This window comes from Nanorana parkeri, unplaced genomic scaffold (assembly GCF_000935625.1).
Source record: "Nanorana parkeri isolate BGI_ZX_2015 unplaced genomic scaffold, ASM93562v1 scaffold2186, whole genome shotgun sequence".
In the NCBI taxonomy this organism is placed as follows: domain Eukaryota; kingdom Metazoa; phylum Chordata; class Amphibia; order Anura; family Dicroglossidae; genus Nanorana; species Nanorana parkeri.
In genome coordinates this window covers 125,549-151,000 of record NW_017308454.1, presented here as the reverse complement: position 1 = coordinate 151,000, position 25,452 = coordinate 125,549, and the positions used below count along the sequence as shown (strand labels likewise).

The window sequence follows — 25,452 nt, the reverse complement described above, 5'->3', positions numbered from 1 at the left end:
GCTGTATCTCCAACATGGGCCAAATCCTGAGTGGTCAAAAATGTGTATTACAGATGGCACAGACCTTTGGTATACCCGATATCTTGTATGCTTCTTCAGTCCTACGCTACCTGATTTTCGCTAGTAATACCATGATAGGTCACAACAAAAAATCTGGCTATGTATTGAAAGCATAAGGCTAAACAGGCTTTGTTTGTCTTTGTTTAAAATGCATTTGATGTAAAATTTGAATGAAAACCTGCAGGTTTCCATTTGCTTTGTGTAGTGTGACCATTCTGGGGCTGCATTTGACTTGCTTTGTGTTTCTTATGTAGCTCCCATGTCACTTATAGTTGTATTGCTACTAAATTTACAGGGTTATTCACAAAAGGGTGAAGGGTTTGGAGAAGGCAGGAGAAGTGAACAATCTAGGACAACATAGCTGAACTGGAAAGTGAGCTGAATTGGAGAAATTTTCCAAATCAGCTATTATGTCCTAGATTGTTCCCTTCTCCTGCCTTCTCCTAACTCTTCACCCTTTTGTGAATAGACCTGTTAGTGTTTTATTTATGGACTTTTGTCAGCCCGGAGGTTGATTATTCCAGGTTCTGCAAGTTTTCCCTAAATCTGGTAGATTAGTTGTTTCCCCCTGTTGCCGGGTTGGGGCTCCAGCATACACGGTAGGAGGGTCAATGGCCAGGTTATGAATATGAATCTGAATCTGACAAATACCTGAGCAGGCTGACTCAGAGGTATGGCTAGCGGAAGGTAATAAATATTTGGGAGCACCTTTCCAGAATTTTGCCTCCCCTGGCACTTCTCCCTGGGAGGAGGCCTGTGTGTTTGCAAGATGTCTGGCTTGGGCCTCAGCATGTGGCAAGTGCTGGGGTGGGGGGGGCTAAGATGATACTGGAAAGAAACCAGAAGGGAACCTGAAGGAGAAGGAGTGTTGCAGAGGAGCTGAGGAGAGCTGCCATCTGGATCCTCTAAGAGAGATTTCTCGCCCAGGACTCAGGTACTATACAGAAGAGAAGAAGCCAGAGTACCGTGACTGCTCTCACTGAGCCAGAGATCTTTCCTGCCTGCCCTCTGTTGCAAGAATCTATTGATATTGCTGTTGCTACTAGTGAAGACACTGTCCTCCATTTTTTTATTTTTGGTATCCTGCAACCCTAACATCTCTCCTGAGTTTACTACTAAGCAATAAATATTTTCAAAAAACCCTATGGCTCAAGCCTGTTCATTGTAAGAAGTGTCAGTGTTGCTGGAGCTGGGCAAAATGGGCTGGTGACCGCTAAACAGGTAGGAGGATGCAAATTACCAGTGATTCCTTTGGAGTTCATCACTGAATTTAGAATGAAGCAGGCTCTGTTGAGATCCACTGGTGTTGCTGGAAAATCAGGCCAAATTATGTTCCTGCTGCATTTTGCATTTGAATGAGGAAACATGCGTTCAAAATGCAAAGCGCTACATTCATAAAGCAAAGTCCCTCTATACAAGCCCTAAGGTTGTCTACAAAAATAAGACATTGACTAGTCATAAGTTTTACTGTATCGCAAGCAGATCTATTTTATCACTTGTTCACACCAAACATCTTAGATGTGTTGTGTCTTTGAAAGGTCCAATTTGAATGGTGAAATGTAGGTCAACACACCAAAAATGCAGCAGAATTTCCCAATGCATTGCAAAGCATAATATTGTAATTAACAAACTCCATTAAAACAAGGATTTTTCCAATGTTTATATAATTTGATTGCATTAGAAAAAGTATGAGGATACATCCAGTGTAAAGCAGCAGTGGCTGTGGCTGCCCAGTGCAACATGCTAAGAAATACAGTATATTGTCTAGGAAATACAAATCCTCATAGCTCCCTTGGTATTCTTTCATATGCTGTAGGAAATATACTGTAGATAAGTCATTTGATTAAAAAAAACCAAACACTTACGTTCTGTTTTTCCGCCTCTCCTGGAGATTTTCTTTCAAGCAGGCAAGTAAACGAGAGTCTCTACTGATGTAGTCTGAGAGTTTCTTTTAAATAAAATGAGAATGCATTTGATTACAATATAGAGATAATTATTGAATTACATAAGAATAATGATGAGCAGTATTGTGTAGCAACCTATCACATTCAGGCTTTCAGTATTCTGACTATGTTTCATTCAACGAATTTGCTGCTTTTGGATACAGCACGATTGCAATTTTCACTATGAGAAAACACAAACTTCTATTATGTTGGGCTAGAATACGCCCAGGGCAGAGTATAAGTGTATATAGGGCTCCCATCTCACTTTAGGGCAGACACATAATGTAGTCATGTGTAAAACTGTTTTTAATACTGTTTAAAAAAAAAAAAAAGTTTTGTAGTCTCCTATAAGATCTGCCCGAGTATAACCAATGTTACATTTGGCTTGCCCTGAAAATACATTAGAACTAATACCTCTACATATTTGCCCAGTCATGCTTGTAAATGGGGGCACAGACAGAGATACACCATACTAAGGCCAGGTGCAGAGCTGAGCGATCCGGGAATGCGCGTCCTGGGATTGCACGGTCCTGCACAATTGCAGACAGCGATTGCCGCATGGCCACATTGTTTTCAATGGGGTGACATCCACGCATCAATCGCAGAAAAAAGGTACATGTACCTTTTTTTGCGATACACAACGCGTGGCTGTTTTAGGGCACACAGGCGGAATCGCTGCGGGAAACATAATGGCACCCACAGCGTGATCGTTTGTGATTGGTGTCTGCGTGACCGTGCGGCAATCCATGCGGTATCGTGTAGGGATGCACCGATACTGATACTAGTATCGATATCGGTGCCGATTCCGAGTATTTGGGGGAGTGCTCGTACTCGCCCAAATGCTCCGATGCCTAGCACGAGTACTTCCAGTATCAGGAAGCCGGGCAGCGCGTCATTACACGCTGCCTGTTTCCCGATTGGCCGGGAAACGGCTCCATGCTCTCTCGTCACTTGTGATGAGAGACCATGGAGACGACTTCACGGCCAATCAGGAAGCCACAGCGTGATCGTTTGTGATGGGTGTCTGCATGACCACGCGGCAGTCCATGCGGTATCGTGTAGGGATGCACCGATACCGATACTAGTACCGATAGCGGTGCCGATTCCGAGTACTTGGGTGAGTACTCTCCAGCGAGAACGCGGCCTACCTCCAGTACCCAGCCGGAGGCGTCTGGCCGGCCAATCAGGAAGCCGGGTGCCGTGTAATGACGCGACCCCCTGCTTTCTGATTGGCTGGGAAGCTGGCTTCATGCTCCCTCGTCATCTTATGTCTCCATCTCCGGGCCAATCAGAAAGCAGGGCGTCGCGTCATTACACTTCCTGAGTGGCCGGCCAGACGGCTCGGGCTGGGTACCCGAGGAAGGCCGCGTTCTCGCTGGAGAGGCCCCGGGGGTGACAGGCTGCACATACTAAGGTAAGAGGGGACTTTCTTGTTAATCGGGAAGCCGGGTGGCGAGTCTTTACACGCTGCCCGGCTAATCAGGAAGCCAGGTGGCGAGTCAACACACGCCACCTGGCTTCCTGAATGGGACTTCTGTTACTTGGTAATTGGCATCGGCGAGTACCGGAAAAAAAATTATCGGTACTCGTACTCGGTACCAAAATACCGGTATTGGTGTATCCCTAGTATCGTGCATGATTGCCACGTGGTCACAGATCGCCTAAGTGTGCACCGGCCCTGCAGCTACTCACCTCCAGAAAGCTTTTAGCACTTGGCTCAGCTTCCAGTAAATGGCCATAAAGTTCTACCCACAGGTTGACGAGTCCTACAATGTTCTGCCTCTTGTGAAAGGAGTATGTGGCCTTCTCAGGCTCATTCACTTCGGATGGCTCCACAATAAATCTGGAGTTTTGTTAAGGTAAGTCATCATAAAGGGACAAACAATTTTGACATTAAAGATTTAGGTGAATGAAGCAAATATTTTATTGGATTTATTTTTTTTTACACCTCTTCTGTTAAATATAAGAAGCTCAAGCCATTAATCATGAGATATTTGCCAGCCTCTTGTTAAGCTTTACATCTACGGTATATTGGTCAATCAAGCAGTGACACTGCCAGCTGGGTTCACTACTATATATTAATATTGTTTAAATCTGACAGCAGTCTTAGGTAGGTTTGTATTTATTTCTAAAGCATAATAAAAAAAACCTAAAAAATAAACAATATTTGAACATTTGAGTATTTAATCAATAATTGAAAGACACTTGCCCCTTTCCTATTTATACACAATCTACCACTGTACATTTGTAGTTGTTCAGTTTAGGTTGCACAGGGAAGCTTATGCAGGGAAAGTTATAAAAAATATGATTCTTTGCATTAAGCTGCTTTGCCTTTGCTCCTCCCTTATTTTTATGTGATTTATTTTAATTCAATAAAGATTTGCACATTTTCCCAGGATACTGATGGAGCATTGCTTGGCAAAACTGAGTTGTTGGCATGAATATGCTGTGAGTCAAGAGGAAATCGCCAGCAAAGGAGTCTGAAAGAAAATAAAGAATGTTATTACATAAAAGTTAAAATCATCACAAGAAAATTCACATTTACAATTACTGTTTAATAAATTATTATTTTCAGCATCACTGAAAATGTGACAACTTTGTAAGATATGAGAGAAAACATTTTTTATTTGCTTAGAAAACTGAATCGGAACCCTGACTGTCATCATTTTTAAACCAGTTGTGTAATTAAAGGTTCCTTTTGATCTTCTATATTTGAATAAAGATGCCACTGTTTTCTGAATTAAAGAGGACATGTACCGTGTAAACTGTGTCCAATAAGGCATTCAGAGGACAAAGAACTGGTCCCTAGTTCTGCCTTTAGGCTCCCTGCAGCTGATCTTTTCCCCCTGCTGACTTACTAGCTGCATTCTGATAACTGGAGATCTGATTACTGGTGGTGGAATATTTAGGAAGCAACAGGAGAGGTGGAGAAAGCAGAGATTTTAATAATGAATGATGCTGAAGCAGGGAGGTCCTTGTACTGCAGGTTCCCAGGTAACCTTTCTCTCCAGCAAGGAGATCACTGAGCAGTAAAGTAGTGACGTCACTACATCACACTCCAAATCTTCTGAGACCAGCAGTCAGAGGCAGTGGTGCCTTAGATCATCTCACACTGAAAATGTACAGCTGTGAGGCTCAAGGCACTGAGGTGCCCAAACACAGGAAATGCACTGATATTATTCAGGAGAAATTCAATATACAAAGTACATTTTTCAGGGTGCTGCTTAGGCAAAATTAACATTTCTAGATGTTCCCTATAACATAGCAAATTTCTACTTTTTGAGTTCAGGACAATTTTAAAGCAAACCTGTGTTTGTAGAAATGTGATTGCTGACCTCCTTCTGGAAATGCTAGTCACCTGACTGCTTATCTAATAACTTTCTGAAAAAAGTCAGAGCAAAGACAGAACTCCTGATCCATACTTATCAGAAACTAAGGATATTAGACCCATTAGATTAGCATGACAGCCAGGGCACTAGTCTTTTCAAAAGGATAGGTCATCAGCAGCGCTGTCCATTACCTAGATAGACATAGTTACCTTCAGGATTATTGAGTGTTGAATCCAGCCTCATAGTCTCCAGCAAATGTTCCAGAATTTTGTCAGCTGTACCAGACATAACTGTGTACCTAGTATAAAAAAAGGTACATAGTTCTCCATTATACTTTACACATTAATGTTAACGGTATACAGCTGTAGTGCACCCCCTAAGAAGCAGCATACAGTAATAAAGCATTGGGTCTCCTTGTGTGTCCTCCGTGATGAACCTCAATCATAAATACACAGCACACCTTGAGATGAAAAATACCTCGGTCCTAGGGACAGTTGCTATGGGTTACTGTAGCTTAGTAATCTTCATGTTTCGGGATATTTTCATTCACTTCGCCCATTAGCACTTACCGCCCTCTATGTTGACTGATAAAAGCGAGGTCCAGACTATAGATATGATGCTGAGAAAATGTATTGAGGAACTTCAGGGAGAGAGGTTGAGGGTTAGGATCATCCAGGCTGATGTAGACTCCTTTAATTGGCAGGGTGTAGTAACTGTCTCAATTCACACCATGAATAACACCAGGCACAGCAGTACTTGAGGTAAAAGTCACCACTCATGTTCATCCCTGTGATCAGTAGTAATCACAGGACCTCCAGACTCAGGCCTCAGTGTAAGCACATGGCTAGTCCCCAGTCTTCAGGCCTAGCCATCTCAGACAGTCCATAGCAGCCTCCCCCCCAGGCAGGGCCCGCGGGAGGAAGAGAGAGATTACATGGTCCCCCCTCAAGTATTTATCTCCTCCCCCAGCAAGCACCACTGGCCATTAACCTCACAGTGATTGGTGGGGAAGACATGCCTACTCATTACAGTCCCTCATTGGTTGCTCTGCTCTGGGACCAGGGTACACCCAGCAGCAGACAGATACAAATGATGACAGACTGATTAGGGGAAACCAAATGAACATAGACTACAGACCAGCATCAGACTGCTTACAATCTGACAATAACTAAATGTTATAGCACTCCTCCTTACAGGGTGCTACACCGCTAATACAATGAAGGTGCACAGTGATAGAGCTCAGTAAAATTATTTTTGACAACAATATTCTACAACAGTACACAGTAGTGAAAATTAGGGTGGCGTTATTCAGATCATCGATATTCCAAACCTTATAAGTTGACAGGGAAATCTGATAGAAAGCTTCATTTTGACTCACAAAAGGAAATGTGAAAATGGAAACATAAGATTTTTGCTATGCACAAAGGGTTGCTTTTCAATTGTGCAAAATAGAAGACAAAGCAGCCTTTGCCACGGCCCCAAGTAGTTTTAAGCTAATTATAAATTTCATTATCAACTGCACAGTGGTACAGACACCTACTGGATGGTGTTCTGTGATAGCTCCTGTTCTTAGTACTCTCATGTGGCTATGCAGCAGAAAAAAAAGAGGCCCACCACTCATTAGAGAGAGCACAAACATCTGGCAATGCATGTCTTGTGGTAGCACCACAAAGAATTTAGGTTTTCACATTTGTCTGGAAGTCTATTTTGCAGTTTACTTAAAACGTTTCCCAACTTAGGACATTTTATAAGTACTACTTGTGAAAAAAGGTACACAGGGACTAAGCATAAATAGTGATTGTTCAGATGGAGCATCAATTCACTTAATTTGTTGGGCTTTGGGCCTATGGTGTGGTACAAAGTCAGACTGCCGGATGCTACCCAAATAACTGTGTGTGCCACTGTTTTAGTTTGACAGCTAACTGACCAACAATATGGAAGCATCCAGCTCTGGTATTAAATGCACTTTGGACAACTGAGGTCTTACTATCAATCCCATTTGAAGACTCTTTTTATTACTGTACTGGCAGCACACTGGAGAGTCAGACCACTGCTCTCAAATGTAAGCAGCGACCAGGGTCTCCAGTGGTCTAACACTCCCCTCTGCACACTGCTCCAACTGACCGCACTGCTGAGGGAGCTAGAGTTCTGTTGATTGGAGCAGTGCGCAGTAGGACTGCCAGAGCGCTGGAGACCGGGACTGATGTTCATGTTTGAGAACTGCGGTTCAACTGTCCAGAGTGCTGCCACTACGGGGTATTTTAACCCTTGCTGCAATATTTTTTATGTAGAAATACATAAGCAGGGGATATTTATTACTCTATATGCAGCCTGACTGTATTGCAGTAATAAATATGGAGGCTTCAAATGTGCTTTAATGTATAGGTAATGGGGGCATCCATTTAATACTTACAAAAGAAGGTTTTCACTCAATAACATCATAAAATTATTTTTCATTGTACATTGTTTAATTGATTACCGTATACGACAATATAGTTACACAATACATCAAAATATATTTTAAGAGATACTTATTGGGTTCTATGTTAAGCAAATGGCTCAACATTCTCAGATTATTGTTCCGGATATCCAACTATCTTAATCCCTCTGTTATCCATCCAATTATAAGTAGATTTTATGACATTAACTTTCTCTCATATTACATTTGATCTTCTTATCATTTGTACTAAAATCTACATGGGCTCTAAGATAAGCTGATTATTTCTTTATGTTGGGGTGTTCACATTCATTAGCTATTAATGGCACCAAACTGGTGGATAATGTGATATATGATTATCCTTTGCATATTTTTAACTCTTCTAACTATAGCCAAAAGATAAATGGTCATAACTTTTTTATTAAAAGTTAAATTAACTATTGGTGCATACCATCTCAGCTAACATATTGCCATCAGTTGCACTCACTTGTGACTGCTGGGTACTGCTGTTTGCAAATTGTTTCCAGATGACTGCAGATTTTTTTCCAGCACCAACACCACCTTGCCATGTTCCTTTAGACGGACGGTGTTAGCCTCAACATCCTGAAGAGACAGGTTGCAGGTTTATGTATGAACTTGTATAATATATATTAAGCTGGTTTAACAGATAAGCCTGAAGGCAAGTTGATAAAGATAGATAGATAGATAGATAGATAGATAGATAGATAGATAGATAGATAGATAGATAGATAGATAGATAGATAGATAGATAGATAGATCAGTGGTTCTTAAACTTTTTCATCTGAGGACCCAAATAAGGAAATGTTTAGCAAAATGTCAAGAAAAACCATACAAAGACAAATAACGATGGCTGTGTAATTATAAAATCACACACAAAGGACTTAACATGGGAACCAGTGCAGACCATTGCCTAACTGATGGTATGATGCTAGATAGGCTAGATAGCTACCCACAGCTACTGTTTTTCTAGCGGATTCTGCCTCAAGGGACAGTCGCAACACTGTTTGAAGCTTTTTGTCTTACCATTGAAGAATTCTTGGATTTGTTTAAGTGCAGTATGTGTTTGCTATAAAAATGCCCTTCTAGTTTGTTAAATTTAATTTTAAGGGATTTCTTTTGTTTTAGTAGTAGACATTTCCAACTAGCGTTGTATTTTATTCATGTTCTTACTGCACAATCTTGTCTGGGTAGTTGCTCCCTGCATGGCATGTGCTATAGCTCCATGTTCATTTGTGTGCTGTCATTCATGGTGTGCTATCACTCTCTATTGATCTGCTCATTTTTGCCGCTTAGACACAAAAGTCAAGTGGTGACCCAACCTAAACATGTCTGTGACCCAATTTGGGTTCTGACCCACAGTTTAAGAAATAATGAGAAAGAAAGAAAGAAAGAAAGAAAGAAAGAAAGAAAGAAAGAAAGAAAGAAAGAAAGAAAGAAAGAAAGAAAGAAAGAAAGAAAGAAAGAAAGAAAAGAAAAGAAAAGATAGATCAATAGATCAGCAGTACTATAAAATGCATTCCATACATTTATTATATATGTGATTATATATTATTTATATATGTACTGACCCGAAGTATGCAATTGAAGTCATGCTTATCCACTCTCAGAAAGTGACAGTTGTCTTCTCGAGAAACAATGGTAGCAGCCCTTGGAGCATCATTCACTAAAGCTAGCTGTCCAAAGTCATCTCCTTCATGAAGCGTGGTAACCAAACCCTATTTAAGAATCATCAATGTGAGACTAAGCAGAACACATGCTAGATTAAGTCTTGCTTTTTATGTGTTATGCAGTCACGCTGCATAACAAGTAAATAATATAGTTTGGTTTTCTTTCTTTTATTCATGATTACAGCTGTAAGAAGCTGCCCTGTGCCAGTAGCACACTGGAGAGCTGGAGCACTGCTCTCACAGAATGCGACAGCCTGGGTCCCCAGCATCCCAAAATGCCCTATGCTCTGGACACTACCCCAATTAATGATTATGCTCCCTAAGCAGTGTTTTTGATTGGTGAACTGTGCAGGGGGCTTGTAAGAGTACTAAGCTCTATGTGAGACCAGCATCCCCACTATCCAGCATGCTGCTAATATTGGGCAACTTCTTACAGTTTTTATCACAAATGACACAGATTTTTAATGGCATAAGGGCTCAGTCAATACCTAACAGAGTAATTCAAAGACAAGAGAAACGCACATTTTTAATATTAACACCTTTCTGATGTCTCTTTTTAGTCCTATACTTACGCTCGACAGGCATAAAGCCCAATCTCAACCACACTGAATCATTAGGCTTTTTGCACTTTACTGAATAAGAACGTATAGTATAAAAACAATGATATGTTGAAACACGCAGCAAGCATTCAGAATTCAGTCTTACATAGTTTATTGCAGTCTGATGGTTAAAAAATAAAAAATTAAACACATAAAAAATTGTGTAGAAACTGGACTCACCTTGCCATGAGTTACCACATTCACTGATCCCTTCCAGATTATGTACCATGAAGTACCTTTATCACCTTGGCTAAATACTACAAAAATAAAAACCAAAAGGGCAATAAAAGAAATTGTTAAACATTCTATACTTGACACTAATCCTGATTTATAAGGGTAATAATAATGGTTTTGGGTCAATTGTATCCTGTTTTTAAAGTTAATACGTTTTTAATCTGATGTTTTTATATCTCTTTTGTTTTACTATTTCTATAAAATCTTTTTTTTTAATAAATAACCATTTTAAAGGGTACACCCATAACACAGTGACCCAGCCCGCCGACCCATGTGTGGAGGAGGTCGGGAGGAGACAAGGGGGAGCCTCCCTGTCCCACACTTACTCGTCACTGGTGAGGCATCGAAATCACGCTTATATGGCGCTTTGCCATTGGTCCAAACCACCCACAGAGCTCAAGCCTCTAACATAGATTAGAGGCTGTTGCAGCTCTGGTCTCACCAAGTTAGGTTACACAAGCAGTGGGGAAGTCCGCTGCTGTGTAACCTAACTTAGCTGTCATAAGCCGGATGCAGTGCCGCCTGTAATTAACAGGTTACACAGCGGGGAGGCTTTTCCTGCTGTGTAACCTGTTATAAGCCACTCTGAATGGACACAAAGCTGTCAGACTTGAAGCTGACAGTTTTTTCCTCCATAATACCAGGTGAGGCTCTGCCTCACCTGCCCCTCCTGACCGCACGATCTTGCCATAATACCGATAACAGAGCATTAACGGCCCTCTAAAGTGAGAGCATGGGACAAGCTGTTTCCCTTCAGACTCTCTGTCTGTGATTGAAATTCAGTATGGAGACAGGAAGGGAGGAGGGATGAAAGGATCACTTGATGCTCTGATTCAGTTGTGTGTCCAGCTTCAGATATAGAGCTATGTAAACAACAGACAATTTTCAGCTAAGTAGGTAAGACTCTCCTAAAAAAAAGCTCCTTCCGGTGGCTTGAAATAAAAATACCAAATAATCACTTGCAAAATTTGATATTTACCTTACTAAAAGAAAAAGGATATCTAGGAATGTTTATTATTTGATTATAACCCTTTATCATTGTTTTATTGCTTATAACAATAAATCAGTTGTTACACTGCATGTCTGTGCCCATTCTTAACTTATTTAGATGAGAAATTGAAACCTAAGTGAAAGTTCCCTAGTTGCAGATGTATGTGCATATGTTTCAATCGATCCAATACTCACACACTGTTCCTGCTTTGGCATGAGATTCAAATACTAACACGGATGCTAATTCTTTTTTTACCTGGAAAAGAACATGAATTTTATTGCATAATTCATAAAAGGCAACATTTATGTGCCATGCGTTCACGCACACTGCAAGTGTTAATGAAACCTAAAGGTTTAGTACAGTAAAATTATGCAGCTCTACACTTGTATTGTGTGGCAGATTAAAGTCTAACTGAAGTCTCACACCTGTATTACTCTTTATAGTCCTAAACTCACACTCAACAGGCCCAAAGCCCAATTTCAACCACATCTATAAAAAAAAATCTGAAGATAGTATAAAAGTAAGACAGGGCATGTCAATGCCCAACTCAGCTCTACCATTCATCTCTATACAGAAAATAGTTTTGTCTTCACAGTGCAACACAGGCACCAGGATGAACATTGTATATAAACACTGCCCAACGCAGTGGAAATCCAGGCTGTTCTGCACCTGAGGTCTGGGTTTTGGTATTCTAGCTAAGGGGTATGGCGGCAACCAATACTCTTTTTTTCTTCTTAATGTAGACCTTTACATACATGAATTTCCTATGGAAATATATATATATATATATATATACACATATATATATTGTGGCAGTGTGTGGCAGTGCCACGGAAGATGCTGGCAACACAGACACCCAGGACTCTCAGCCAGAGGGGCTGAGAGGTTCCAGAATATTAAATAGATGTTCAGGGAAGAAGCTGGCCTTTCAGTTTCTTCCGAATGGAGCTGGGATCTGGAGCTTTGGAGAGTTCTGTGTGGGATAAAATCTCCAGTCCTGAGGTCAGGTGTTGCCGGTGATAAGGTGGCTGAGAGCAGCCTCATTAAGACCCCAGACCAAAGCTCAAGGGGGGGAGTTGGTGTGGTGTGGGCTGCAGACACGCGAGGGCTCCAGCTGGGAAAAGGAACAGAGGTATTTAGGAATCAGGAGGACTCCACCCAGAAGTCAGAGGGGAGCCAGGTGGCTGTGTGTGCTGGAGGCACATGGAAGACAGCCAAGGAGGCTTGCAGAGCCTGTGACACATGAGAGCCTGTGATACCCATTGACATACATTATATATTTGGTTTCCATTAACAACACTCCCAGAAAAGGGTACTATTTTGAATCAGTGCAAATTAAACCGTTCTCAACTGGGGGCCATCTGTGTGTGTATGTATGTGTTTGTACATGTATGTATATATATATATATATATATATATACACATACACTGTATATATACACTGTATATGGAAATACAGCTTAGCAGTTAAGACATCAAAGGTTTTAATGAAATATATACAAATTTACTGACCGAGTTGGAAAGGTGAGAGACTGCTTTAATATGTAAAAGCTCTTCAAAGATGACCTCCAGCTCTTCTTCTGTACGCTGACATGGGCTGTAAACGATAAAAAATGACCCATCAATAGGCATAATCATTTACAGTAATAATGAATTTCTCCTTAGAAATGAAACTCCTTAACACTAAGCTATCCAATGTAGCCTATTCTAAGCATTTTGAATGAAGCAGTAGATGCACAGAGTAATCCCTCAGCTCATTGTTTCTCTCAGTGTTGCGTGTTGATATACAGAGGATTACAGGAGGCTAATATTACGATAAGTTAGCTGTGTTAAAAAATAAATACAACTACTTTTATTGAATGCATAGCTTATCACATCTCATCAAGACCATTTAGGAGAGCTCATGTGGAAATAGACATTGCAAGTAGGACGTAATGCAAGATGAATTAAAGGCATGGTCCACCTTTTGGGGGGAAAAAAAGAATACATGCACACACATGAATGAAAGAAAAAAATGTGCATGTATTAATTTCTTGCAGTTGAGCCTTGAGCCTAGCAACTGCAATCAGTGGATCACGAGTGTAATGTTCTGGATCCTGTAGACTATTCTCCCTGCTCCAGTGTATGGATCATAGGTTCTGGGGCTGAAGGAAATAATCAATGGACTACAAGTGTGAGGACATCATGGTGGCGGATGGAACTTGTAGTCCAGGTAAAAGGGGTAGGGGAACATAACATGAAACATGGTCTGAAAGGTGAACTTTTCCAATAAACATGGTGAGACAGAAGTGATGGTCTCTAAACACAGTCCATGTCCACTGCTAAATGAACCCCATTTTATATACATTCCTTAGCTACACATAGAAATAAAAAAGCAAACTCACGGTTTTCGAAGAATCATAGTAAGTAATGCTGCCGGCCCTAATTGTGCCAGGAACACTAGAGACTCCTGAAGTTCATCATCTGTATCTCGGTCACCTAGTGCTGGCTCTAGGTTATGATGCACTTTGAAGAATCTGTAAAACTGGGAATCTTTGTCTTGGAAATTCTGTTCTTGTCTCACTGCAACAACATGGATTAATCTGTTAATTAGGGTATGTTTATATGTAAGAGCTGCACAGACAGCCAAACATGATTAATCCACCCCTCCCACCTTCCCATTCTGATGACAGTTTACATTCTCAAAATGTTATGTCCCACTACTCACCTCTTGGTTATTTTTACAGAATAAGAAAAATAATACACTTCCAGACAAAAGAATCTCATATACCCACCTATGCCAAGACTTTTTTGCATTTTAAATGCTTGAATAACATAGCTCAGATTATCACTAATATATCATAGGGGAATGATCAAATGCAGGAAAGGAAATCTATGGAACTGGTAAGTCTTAAAAATGAGGAACAATTTTAGGGAAGATCTCAGAAATGTAAGACAGATGCAGAAAATCTGATACATTCAGTAGATATGCAGTACTGTCAACAAAAATGGGGTAAAATATGTGATTAATCCACCACACTTTTTCATCATTATCATCATCATCAGGGCAGCCACGGGTCTATAAGTCTGAACACAATCAGAGAATTTAAATGTGAGATAATTTCATACTAATCTTTATTAATATAATAGTTATTGCCTACTGCCATTTCACCACTGGAGGATTCTGTATCAAACCCTTAGCTGCTCTTACACTCTCCACCACTTCCACCCCGATGCCCAATAACACTGGGTTAACTTCCCACCTTCACCACTGGATTCGCCACCTTCACACTATGACATATTCCCCCTCTTCTCCAGCACTATCCCACAAGTGTGGAAGTCTAACAGCGGCTTTCTATCCATGACAGGAGTGTTGCCACTGGGTCCCCTGGGCTACATCCTGCAGGCCACCAGCATAAGCAAGCTTTACTCCTGAGCTCCCTGGCATCTGTAAGGCTTTCTGTCCCTGATATGTATCTGGTTGCCCTAGGGGAGGCACCAAGAGTCTAATAGATCCCTGATGTCTCTGTTATGAGTATTTGTCAGGAAAAGGAAAACAAAAAAAACACACTGCAATCGTCTCCTCTTTACCCTTCCTAATATCAAACCCTCTGCACTCCTCCACATAATTCCACGTCAGACCCTCATGTGATCAGCATAAAACGGAGGCATCTCAAAGTGACACATGACAATCCTCTTGCTATCCCATCTACCAGCACCTGTGCATGAAGGTCATTGCAATCTCTTTATTGTTCCCTCTCTCATGCTAAAGTTCCCTAGCAAAGCCTAGATAGCAGGTGTGAAATACTGCAAAAACAAAGGAATTGATGCACAGAATCAAAGGAATCGATAAGAACAAATACTATTTTCATAAACATACAATTTGGATGTATGCCACCTTGTACACAGTGAAATATATTACTGGTGTTGCTATGACTCTCAAGATTACAAACTGTCATTTTTATTACACATCTCTCAGAATTCCCTTGGCTGTGGGCATGGAAAATGTGTTGTCTACAAAATGGTTAAACACAAGGCGGAAGGCTAAAATAATCTAATGGCTGCAGCCAGGAAGGATATTCTTATTAAACTTAAGGCAACCCTTCCCTTTGCCAATGTTTACACAAAACTCTGCCAAATATGAATATAATGTCTTATAAACAGCTCACTGCTCCGTATTATGGGAACTAAAACTCTGCTTCGGCCTGTCCTAGAGACCCAGATATTTCCCCATTGGGAGCCGCCATCTTGCCTCCTGTTCCGCATGGAGAGGGTGAAGCCATGTTGTCAATCACAGTCCACACATTAAAGGCACCTCTGCCCTTCCTGTAACTTCCCTGTGGAACTGCTCTCTGCATATGTCAGTGGCCAGGAAGAGTGTTTGGAAATGAAGACTAGGCCTTGACTTGACTCTCCACAAAGGGTTGAAATTTGTATATTAGTATCCAACTTTGCTTAGACATGTTGTGGGGAAAGAAGAATTTAAAACAGCTGATGGAGTTGATCATCAAGGTTCCCCATTTTTTACAAGCTTGGCGCTTGGAGAATGGAAAGGTTCACATATCAACATTTTCTTCAATACACAAAATTAGACATTTATCATCTTTCACCCCCATATTTTACCACATCAGTGTAAGTGTATATATAGTATGTAAACCCTTTTTTGCCAGATACAAATAATGCTTTAACCTGCACCTATAATAATATTTGTTCAATTTAATTTTACCTTTATTAACTGAAATTTCATATCATTTTTTAACTGCTTGTATGAAATCTTTATTTTGTAAATGTATATTTAATACAAGGTGCATTCATGCTACTCTATAGAGCAGGATTGTGCAATTCATTTTCTTAAGGGGCCACATGTGAAACTGGAACTGTTGTGAAGGGTCAAACGTAGTACATGCACTACTTTTTTCAACTGCACTGCACAACAATGCACAATTTCGTGGTGCTGCACATTGTGACACGATCGCAATGTAGCCAGGAGGTAAGTTTTGGAGTGCCATTCGAATGAACGGCAACACAATGCAGCTGCTGCACTGTAAAGTACAGTAGGTGCATCACACGGCATAGGTATGAACGGGCCCTGAATGAAGCCTTATTCTCCCCACATCGTGGCACATAGTGTACCTTATTTTCTTCTTTTTTTTGATAGCCAAAGGTGGGAGCTGGGAGGTGGAGCAGGCTGCAGAAGAGGACGAAAGAAGATCATCTTCTGTCCTCCTGTAATGCTGGGGGTGGGGAACACATATGAGATCATTGGTTGCTAAGACCACCTGGCGGTCCTAGCAAACAATGATTGCAGAGGAGGACATCTGACGTCATTGGTTGCTAGGACATCAGCGGTCCTAGCGAACAAATAACTGAAGAGAACTGTGGTCCGGACATGGACTGAGCGCTGACCTGAGCTGGGCTATAGCTTGCAGTGGATGCACTGGCCCTGGAGGTCGGCATATCCACTGTCAGCCAGCTGTAACTGAGTGCAGGTCAGCGATCCGTCCGTGTATGGACCGTGTGCCAGACAGGGACAGACAAAGGGACAGATACAGTCCATGGGCTCTACAAAGATTACTGGCCTTTCTAATAGGAAAGCTCATCTATAGTTTTGGACTTGTTGACTAATCCAGCAAATAGAAATTCAGATGTGTGTTTATATACCTGATATTGTGTTACCCACATTACTACAAAGGTTATTCACAGCATAGTAGTACACTACTTAAAATGTTTTTAAACTTTTCTGAAATTAGTCTTATAAATAATAATCAACACTATACATGTTTCACAGGGGAATTCCAACTACTATATTTTTCTAAAAATTCAAAAGAACAATAACTGCTACTTCTTAAAGTGCATGTCTTTACGTATACAGTATATTAAAAAGGTCTAAAAAGATATCAGAATAATTACACACTAGGACATTCCCTTCCATCCTTCCATGAGCAGTTCTAGTTTTATAGACGTCACTCACGGACCAGAGATACTGATTCACTCCTGTAAACATTGTGATCCGTCTTCAAATTCTTGGAAGCGAAAGGTAGCTTGTGCTGCCGACACAAAGTCTACCAGAAAACCTCTAGGGACTGTTTTGTTATTGGATGAACTGACATATACACACAGACAAAGTACAAGGACCTTGTTTTGGGGCATTTTCTCATTACTATGCTCCCTAATGTGCTTTTTGTTCAATGGCCTGCAGTTTGCTATTCAAGTCAACTGCATGGAGCTCTTCAAAAAACAAAAACACATGGCGGGGAATTTACCAAAACTGGAGCAAACCGAATATGGAGCAGTTGCCCATAGTAACCAATCAGCTTCTATCTTAAGTTTGTTCAGTAAAGCTTTGAAAATGAAAGTGAGATGATAAAATCCCCCTTAATGTGAATTAAAAGGCACTACAACACACATTAAACACAATGAGGGGAATTTATCAAAACTGGGACAGACAGAATCTGAAGCAGTTACCCAGGGCAACCAATCAGCTTCTAACTTTCATTTTCAAATCCTAAGTGAACAAACTGAAGAGAAAAGCTGATTGGTTGCTATTACACTGCTCCAGATTCTGGACTGGAAATCATCCAATCCTTTTTTTAAATTCCACTATTGATTTTTCTATTACTACCTTGAAGTATGGAAATTCTACAACTTGAGGGCCGGTTCACTCCACATGCAGTGTGTTCCAGCACTGTTAGTGGCCGGAACACACTGGATTGCATAATTAAAGGCTCCCGCGTTCTGGGGCGGCACGGGGCCTGGTGGTGCCCCTCCTGTCAATGGTGTGGGCAATCACACTGCGGGCGGGTGGCTTGAATCGGTGCCATTGACATTGATGGCATAAGGGGTAAGGTCCCTGTGTGCATTTTTAGTGTTGAACACCTGGGTTTAGTGTCACTTTAAAGTGTATGGAAGCCCCAGCCATAAATGTCTCTTATTCGTTTCCCTTTGTTTTATCAAATATACTGTTGAAGTGTTTTGTTATATCTGTTCCAAAAATTACTTTCTGATCTTGCCAGAAATCTTTTTGTGCTCTCTTCCTGTGCTGCGTTGTTATGCTTTGCATGGTTTCCAGTTATCTTTATCTATCTCTACAGAACCCCTGCCCACTATGTTAGACCCCGTTCACATTGAGCGATTTATCGCGGCAAATTACCGCGCGATATCGCGCTCCAATGCAATCCAATGGGGCAAAGGGTCCTGCTGTAGCAGGTCGTGTGTCGCTACAGCAGGACCCTTTTTTGAGCGGATTTAGCCGCGATTCAAGCTTGCTCAATGCAAGCTTGAACGCGACATCGCGCGGCAAATCTCGCGATGTCGCGCAATATGCAAATTGCGCGACAAACGCGCGATTTGCATATCGCGCAGTGGGAACGGGGCCTTATGGAGGAAAAAAAGAGGGGGGGGGGGTTGTTTTTTTGATGATACCCTAGCGTGACAATGCTGCTGTCCATAGACACAGTGCAGTGAGGGTTGCCACCCTAGGACAGGGAGTGTGTTACTGGCAGGATCGCCAGGGGAAGATCAGGGAAAAGAAAACAAAAGCAGCCAATCTTCCTTCCATATGCAGTGGATATGCCCTTGTCCTTTGTACAGTCCTTTATACAGACCTTGGATATATTTAAACCTATTAAGTTACTGATGAGAACCTTTCACCATCAGATTAAGAGGTTATCTTTTACATTTTCAAGAGGTTTAAGGAGTGATAGTTAACTCAGCAGGTTATGTAAATAATTAATTTTAAAGGACCAATAAACCTAAAACACAAACAGGTCCATAAGAGGATTTAATGCTAACAACGTTTGCAAATATATATGCAGGAGCTTTACCATCCAGATATCTGAGATATCTTCTGCAACCATCACAAAGTTTTTTTACCACACGGAGCCAACTGTAACTAACACACCAAAGCCAGTCAGGGAGCTATGCACGATGAGTACTTCTCTCCCCTGAATAGTGGTCACTAGTGTGTCATGGCCCGTAAAGCAAATCTTCACCCCAAAATAAAAACTTGACTCCCCTTAAACTCTCCTCCCCCACCCGCGCAATATGAAAATTCCCACCTGCCTGGAAAAAAAACCCACAATTCTTTGATTTACTTAAGGCAGCGATTAACGTTATCATTTTTTTAAATTAATTTCCATGGTGCCAACATATGCCAATGCACTTTAAACAGAAATCCCAATCGTAACAGGCTCTGATAACAAACTAAAATCTTATGTACCTGATACACACCCTAGGCTCAGTTTAGGTAGAACAGGGGCAGGCAACTATGGCCCCCCAGCTGTTGTAGAACTACAAGTACCATGAGGCATTGCAAGTAGGGCTGCAACTAATAATGATTTTCATAATCGATTAGTTGGCCGATTATTTTTTCGATTAATCGGTTAAAAAATTACATAAATACAATCCTCAATTTAAAATAAAATACACAAATGCAGTGTTACAAACATAAGGTTCACTTCAGAATAAAACTGCATGCATCATTTTTTACAATTGCAATGCACTGTAAAGTACGGCATTGCGGGACTAAGCATTCCAGTGCGGGTGATCACACTGTGGGTTGGAGTTGCATTTGGGATGCCATTGAAATTGCAATAGCAGGCAGGCTGGCTACTGCACCCGCCCACTGCTTGCTGTGCCCTCCTCCCAGTTTGGAGGAGAGAGCTAGGGGGATCCAACCAACTAATCGATAATGAGAATAGTTGGCAGCCATTCTCATTATCAATTATTATTGATTAATCAATTAGTTGGTTGCGGCCCTAATTGCAAGACTCTGACAGCCACAGACATGACTCCCAGTAGCAGATGCATGATGGTATTTGTAGTTTCACCACAGCTTAAGGGATGGAGTTGCCCACCGCTGATGTATAAGCTAATTCATCTACCAATATGTTGTTGGATTGCAGGAGGGAACTGGAGCAAATAAAACCTGCACAAATGGAACAACAATATACAATTTCTATTTAGTGTTCCTTTTAGGATACAAACCTAAGATCTTCACACTTCATGTGCTTAGCACTCAGCATCCATGTCATGTTAGTGCTTTCTAAAATTGTATCTAAAATTGTATTTAGCATTTTGGTTGCTTACCATGCACAAGGGCCCCTTCATCTAGCAGCACCTGCCATATGCCCACAGCCTGGGTACGTGACTGGAGGCCAGAGCCGATGGCAATCAGCCAGTCCACCAACTCCTTTCCAGAGCAGCATTGCCTGTGAAGTAAAAGTGAAACAAATTGACAAAACATCTGTATAGGTATTTGCAAAATACATCAATGACATAAACCTGTAAAGCAATATATATTGTGCACAAGTTACATAGCTGGCATGATATTAACAAGTAACCCGACAACATGTCAATCTAAATGCTAGTTTTCTGTCTCTGGCTTCAATATTTTCAAAAACACAATATAGTACTGTGCAGCAAAAGGTAAGAACTCTACTCTAATCCAGAGTGGCAAAGCCTTATATGAGGAAAAATCTATCATCTCCAGTATAATGCTTTGCTGGTCCAGATTGAAACAGAGTGCTCACGTTTTAGGCTCTGTTTGGGCCATCATGCCTTGCACATGTGAGCAGCCTATATCTTGTGATACATGGTTAGAGCCCAGATTATTTTCTCTTCTCGGTCAATAATTGTAGACACTGATCTGGAACAAGCATGCAGATTAAAAAGTCAGAACTCCTAAGATGTATACTTGTTCTGGAAGGTGAAGCCAAATAACGTCACCTATTGGATCAGCCTGACAGCTGGGCAACTAACATTTTCAAACGGGGGTCAGCAATGGCAAACTCCATACCCTTTCAGTACAGGACTCTTAGAAATTGTGATCTTTTTAATTGCCACTAGATGGCGTTATTAACAAGAATGTAGCAGGAAAGTATTGTCCTGTGTTGGTTGTCAATGAATGCAGCAACATTTGCAGTTTCTGGATTGCTGGATTTGCACTTTACAAAACTTGGAAAGAAACTTTCTTTTTCACTTTATTTTCACTTTGAAACAATTTGTCACTTTTATTTGGACTTTTTTTCTGGATTTGAACTGAATAAGCAACTTATATATTTATTTATTTTTTCACTTTTCACTTTATATCAATTTGTCACTTTTTATTGGACTATTTTATGGATGTTTTTATATTTATTTATTCATATATTTATATTCATTATTCACATAATCATGTTATAATTATTGCTATTTTTTGCACAGTTATTTATATCTATATTTATTTATTTTTACATTTCTAAAGCACTTTGAGTGTCTCTCACGGAAAGGTTATGAGCGCTGTACCTTTTTGCTTTGCTGATTATTAAGGTCCAACAACCTTAGTGTAGCAGCTCCTAACTAGTCCGTTTTGTCCAGTCATCTACAGTATATATTTTTTTCCATTAGCGCAAATTTTTTTTACTACTGTTTATTATATGTGCCTCTGGATATGACTTTGGGGCTCCGCAAGTACAGAAGCTCCATAGATAAAGGCACAGTACAGCTTTTGCAAGAAAATAAATAAATAAATGCACACACATTATTAAAAGCAGAAATGTGCATTTATTATTTTTTTTGTCCTTGAGTCTGCAAAGCATTGCAATCACAATCAATGGATTATCGATACAATGCTCTGGCTTCTGCAGACTCTTTCTCAGCACCCTGTCTGTACTGAGGTATGGACATTCGGCTACAGAACGTGAGGCAGTATAATGATGTCACTGCACTTGGAGTCCGCAGTGGCAGATGGGACTTTGTAGTCTCTCCATTCACAGATCCTGTCAATGGATCTGTGAATGGATAACACAGCTGTGAGGGCAGAGCCTTGCACAGCCGCGCTGAATTCAGTTTATGACAGCAGCCTGTGGGGAGACTTACCCCACGATTCAGGTCAATTGGGGAAGGGGGGTGGGGAGGTTAGGGACGTGACCATGTTTCATGTTGCACCCTAAATATTGGTCTAACATGAATCATGGTTCAAAAAGTATTCTTAGCCTCTAAAGGGAACTGGCAAATAGCAAAACACCTGCGTAAGAAGCCTTAGGTGAAAACCGTCATTCTCCAGCTTCCAAGCGGCATACTAGCTTCAGGGCAGTGAAGCTGAACCCACTGTGAGTGGCATCACTGTCCCAGAGCTAATATTTAGATAAAAGGATACCAATGTGTATTCTCCTACTTATATGTGGTTGATTCAAACTCAGTACCTAAATGATCTCCAACTGTCAATATAGCCCAGGGCTTCCCTGAAATGACTTGTTGCCTATACAAATAAACACAAAGAAGGCCCTGAATAGAGAGGGAGTGACAACCTACTGCTATATTATAGGACAGAAGGCATCTTTGGCATTGCTTTAGATGTGCATGCCCCATGCTCATTCCAATGGGCAGCAGATCATAGCTACCAACTGTTCCTAATTTCAAAGAGATAATTGTCCAAATAAACATCCTGGTATTAAATACTAATAAATGTAATGATAAAATCCCTGCTTCCTGAATGTTTACATCTTCCTTTTATTCTCCATTGTTTTCCATTGTTATCATGTCTTAACTTGTGTGTATAGTGCAGTTCTTTTTTTTAAAAATGGGATAAAGTAGCGAAGGATAAAAACCCCTATCCGGTTATTTTTTGCTGTTCATGTCCCGCTGGGGAGATGTCTATTACAGTGACACTCAGGTGTTAAAAATGCATTCAAGTACCTTAACTATTAACAAAAATGTATCTTATTTGTGTATCACTCGGTTGTAGATCCTCAGATCATCTCTGCATTGGTGCTGACACTGTCCTTCCTTCTGGAGGGTGGCTACTTCTGTTCACCATGGTCCCTTTGTGTGTTGTACAGTAGCCACCGCCCCAAGATCTATTGGCTATTTCAATTTGCAATAGCCAATAGTAAACTAGCATTGTACCCGCCCTCTGCTGATGGACCTGATGGAGAACTGCAGCAGAGGGCGGGTACAATGCTAGTTTACTATTGGCTATTGCAAATTGAAATAGCCAATAGGAATCTAGCAATGCATTCCAATGGGCAAACGTTTTTTCTTTTTTTTTTTCTATTCTGACACGGCCCGTGCCAGAATAAAAAAAAAAAGAAACAGCAGTGTTTCTCTCCTTGGCGGCCGGGAGCGGGGGACTCCCGGAGCGCCAGGGAGAGTTTGCTGTTTGGAGATCAGTGCCCTGCTTAGCCACGTTCGGGAGCTGTACGGGCTATAGTGAATAGCCCGTACAGCACCCCTTCGATTCTACTGAACCGGAGGGGTCCTGGGGCCAAAGCTAGCCGAAGGATCGGCCAAAGCTACGGCCAGATCCTTCAGCCGCTTCGTGAATTGACCCCTTAGATTTGCACGTCATTACAGCACTAAATGGAGCCAGGAAGCATAGGAAATATGCTCCTCAGCTCCATCTAGTGGCCATATTTCAGTGTGAATGCAAAACTGAGATGTTCACATTAATGTTTTATAAGTACACCCATTTTTTTTCAGATTAATGTTATGTTAAAAGAGGTATGTTAAAATGCACAATATTTGAGTCTATATTAACAGGGAAATCTTTATGAACCATAACCAGAGAATGTGAATTGATACATCCGTTAAAGCTTCCATTACAGATCTCCAGGTACAGCAGGAGCAATAAGAATGAATTATAAGTTTTATGCACAAACTTCTTTGCTTTGTCTGTAAATATTAAATGAGCCAAGGTAAGTTTAAAAAACACTTTCTCAGTGTTCTGATCCAAAATAAGGTGGTAAGAACTGTACCTGTGATTGCGAAAGTGGTGCTTTCTGTCACGCATCAGAGTTGGTGATATGCTAAGCAGGTAAATTTGTAAAACCTTCGCTGCCCTCCAGATTTTATGCGACACCACCTAGGGGGGGGAATAGAGATTGAAAACTTGTAGACAAGTCTAAACAATGTCAGTGGCCAGTGGCCAGTGTAAAGGCCAGTGTAAAGTCATAATATCGCAAAACAAATTACATATACAAAGTCATGTGCAAAGAATGAAGACATTTATTTTCACAAATAGTTTCCCGTGCAGGAGAACCGATGTGAAACGTGCTCTGACCAGTTCAAAGATGTGTTTCTATTTTGAGTTAAAATACCTGCAAAATGAATTACGATAATTAAATTTGATACATATTTAATATCATAAGAATTGTCAATGTGTCTGCCATTGGTAAAGTTGACCTGGCACTAAAATGCAATGTCTGCGTATGTGGCTGCCCCCACTGCTGTCATTACAGAAATAAAACTTTTGGGAGAAAAATCACAGAAAAGACTCGCATAGAGTGGATGGGGATATCAATCCAAAAATGTAAAGTGCATGGCCAGCTTTAGGCAAAAATATATACACAAAAGAGCAGAAAAAGAGCAACTCCATAGGGCATGACGGGGCCACTGAGCTAGACTGTCGTGTCTTATCAGCAAATACCGCTTCAGTGTATTACCACTCTACTGTTGTCTTGCAGTATGCTTATCACCAGTATACTTATTAGGTACACTATATAAAGGGGACAGCCACAGAAGAACAGTGACTGGTATGTGGAGGAGGTAATACCTTAGAATATTATGTCATTGCTGTCATCGTGCCTAATATTACTTATATAGTAAACATGGGAGGTTAGTGCTTGAAAAAGCATGGATCTCCCTGTGTAAATGCATTCGGCAGGTCTAAACACTCTACCAAAAAACACCTTTTATCATCCATCTCAGTCATGTTCTGTGCACACAGTATGGAGTGTCTGCTACAAACAGGTCAACACCACAAAGGGTTCTAGATAGCTTGGAACTAGGGAGTGACTAGATGGGGTGTAGAGGGTACAACTGTTCCTGGACCCATGGGCACCTTCATTTCTGAATGAAAAAGGTAAAGCCAAGTAAAGTTTAACTAGGACTAGGGCCCTGTGACTTCTGATATGAGAAAGCTGGTTGGATGACTAGTGAAACGTCCTCAAGTAAAATACAGCATGTCCAGTTGCCTTGACTAATTTTTTACAGATATTCTCTATAGCAAGCTTCCTATATTGTTGCAAGGTTTGTGTATTGGTTGTAGCAAGGCTTGTGTGTCAGCTGTAGCCCTCCGGAACTTACTAGTGGCCGACCCTGCCCCTCGATTGCGCTTCTATGTTTGGCTCCGCCCCCTGTTGTGAGGGGTGTGGCCTGCCAGTGGGCATGTGATTGGGCTGCTCAGTCTAAAATGCCCGGGCCTATTTTTAGTC

The 25,452-nt window shown here is 41.0% G+C and overlaps 1 protein-coding gene across 2 annotated transcripts in view; it reads right to left on the bottom strand.

Annotated features, from left to right (window-relative positions):
- The window catches only part of RAPGEF3 (Rap guanine nucleotide exchange factor 3), an 87,046-nt gene that overhangs the window by 16,855 nt on the left and 44,739 nt on the right, over positions 1-25,452 (bottom strand). For both annotated transcript variants that reach the window (XM_018572957.1, XM_018572958.1), the window contains exons 4-14: positions 20,348-20,469; positions 13,666-13,843; positions 12,794-12,878; positions 11,476-11,536; positions 10,237-10,313; positions 9,359-9,505; positions 8,257-8,372; positions 5,542-5,630; positions 4,405-4,483; positions 3,696-3,846; positions 1,926-2,008 (exon numbers count right to left, since the gene is read on the bottom strand). In XM_018572957.1, the coding sequence (XP_018428459.1) occupies positions 1,926-2,008; positions 3,696-3,846; positions 4,405-4,483; positions 5,542-5,630; positions 8,257-8,372; positions 9,359-9,505; positions 10,237-10,313; positions 11,476-11,536; positions 12,794-12,878; positions 13,666-13,843; positions 20,348-20,469 (1,188 nt within the window). The remainder of the gene's footprint in view (positions 1-1,925; positions 2,009-3,695; positions 3,847-4,404; positions 4,484-5,541; positions 5,631-8,256; positions 8,373-9,358; positions 9,506-10,236; positions 10,314-11,475; positions 11,537-12,793; positions 12,879-13,665; positions 13,844-20,347; positions 20,470-25,452) is intronic.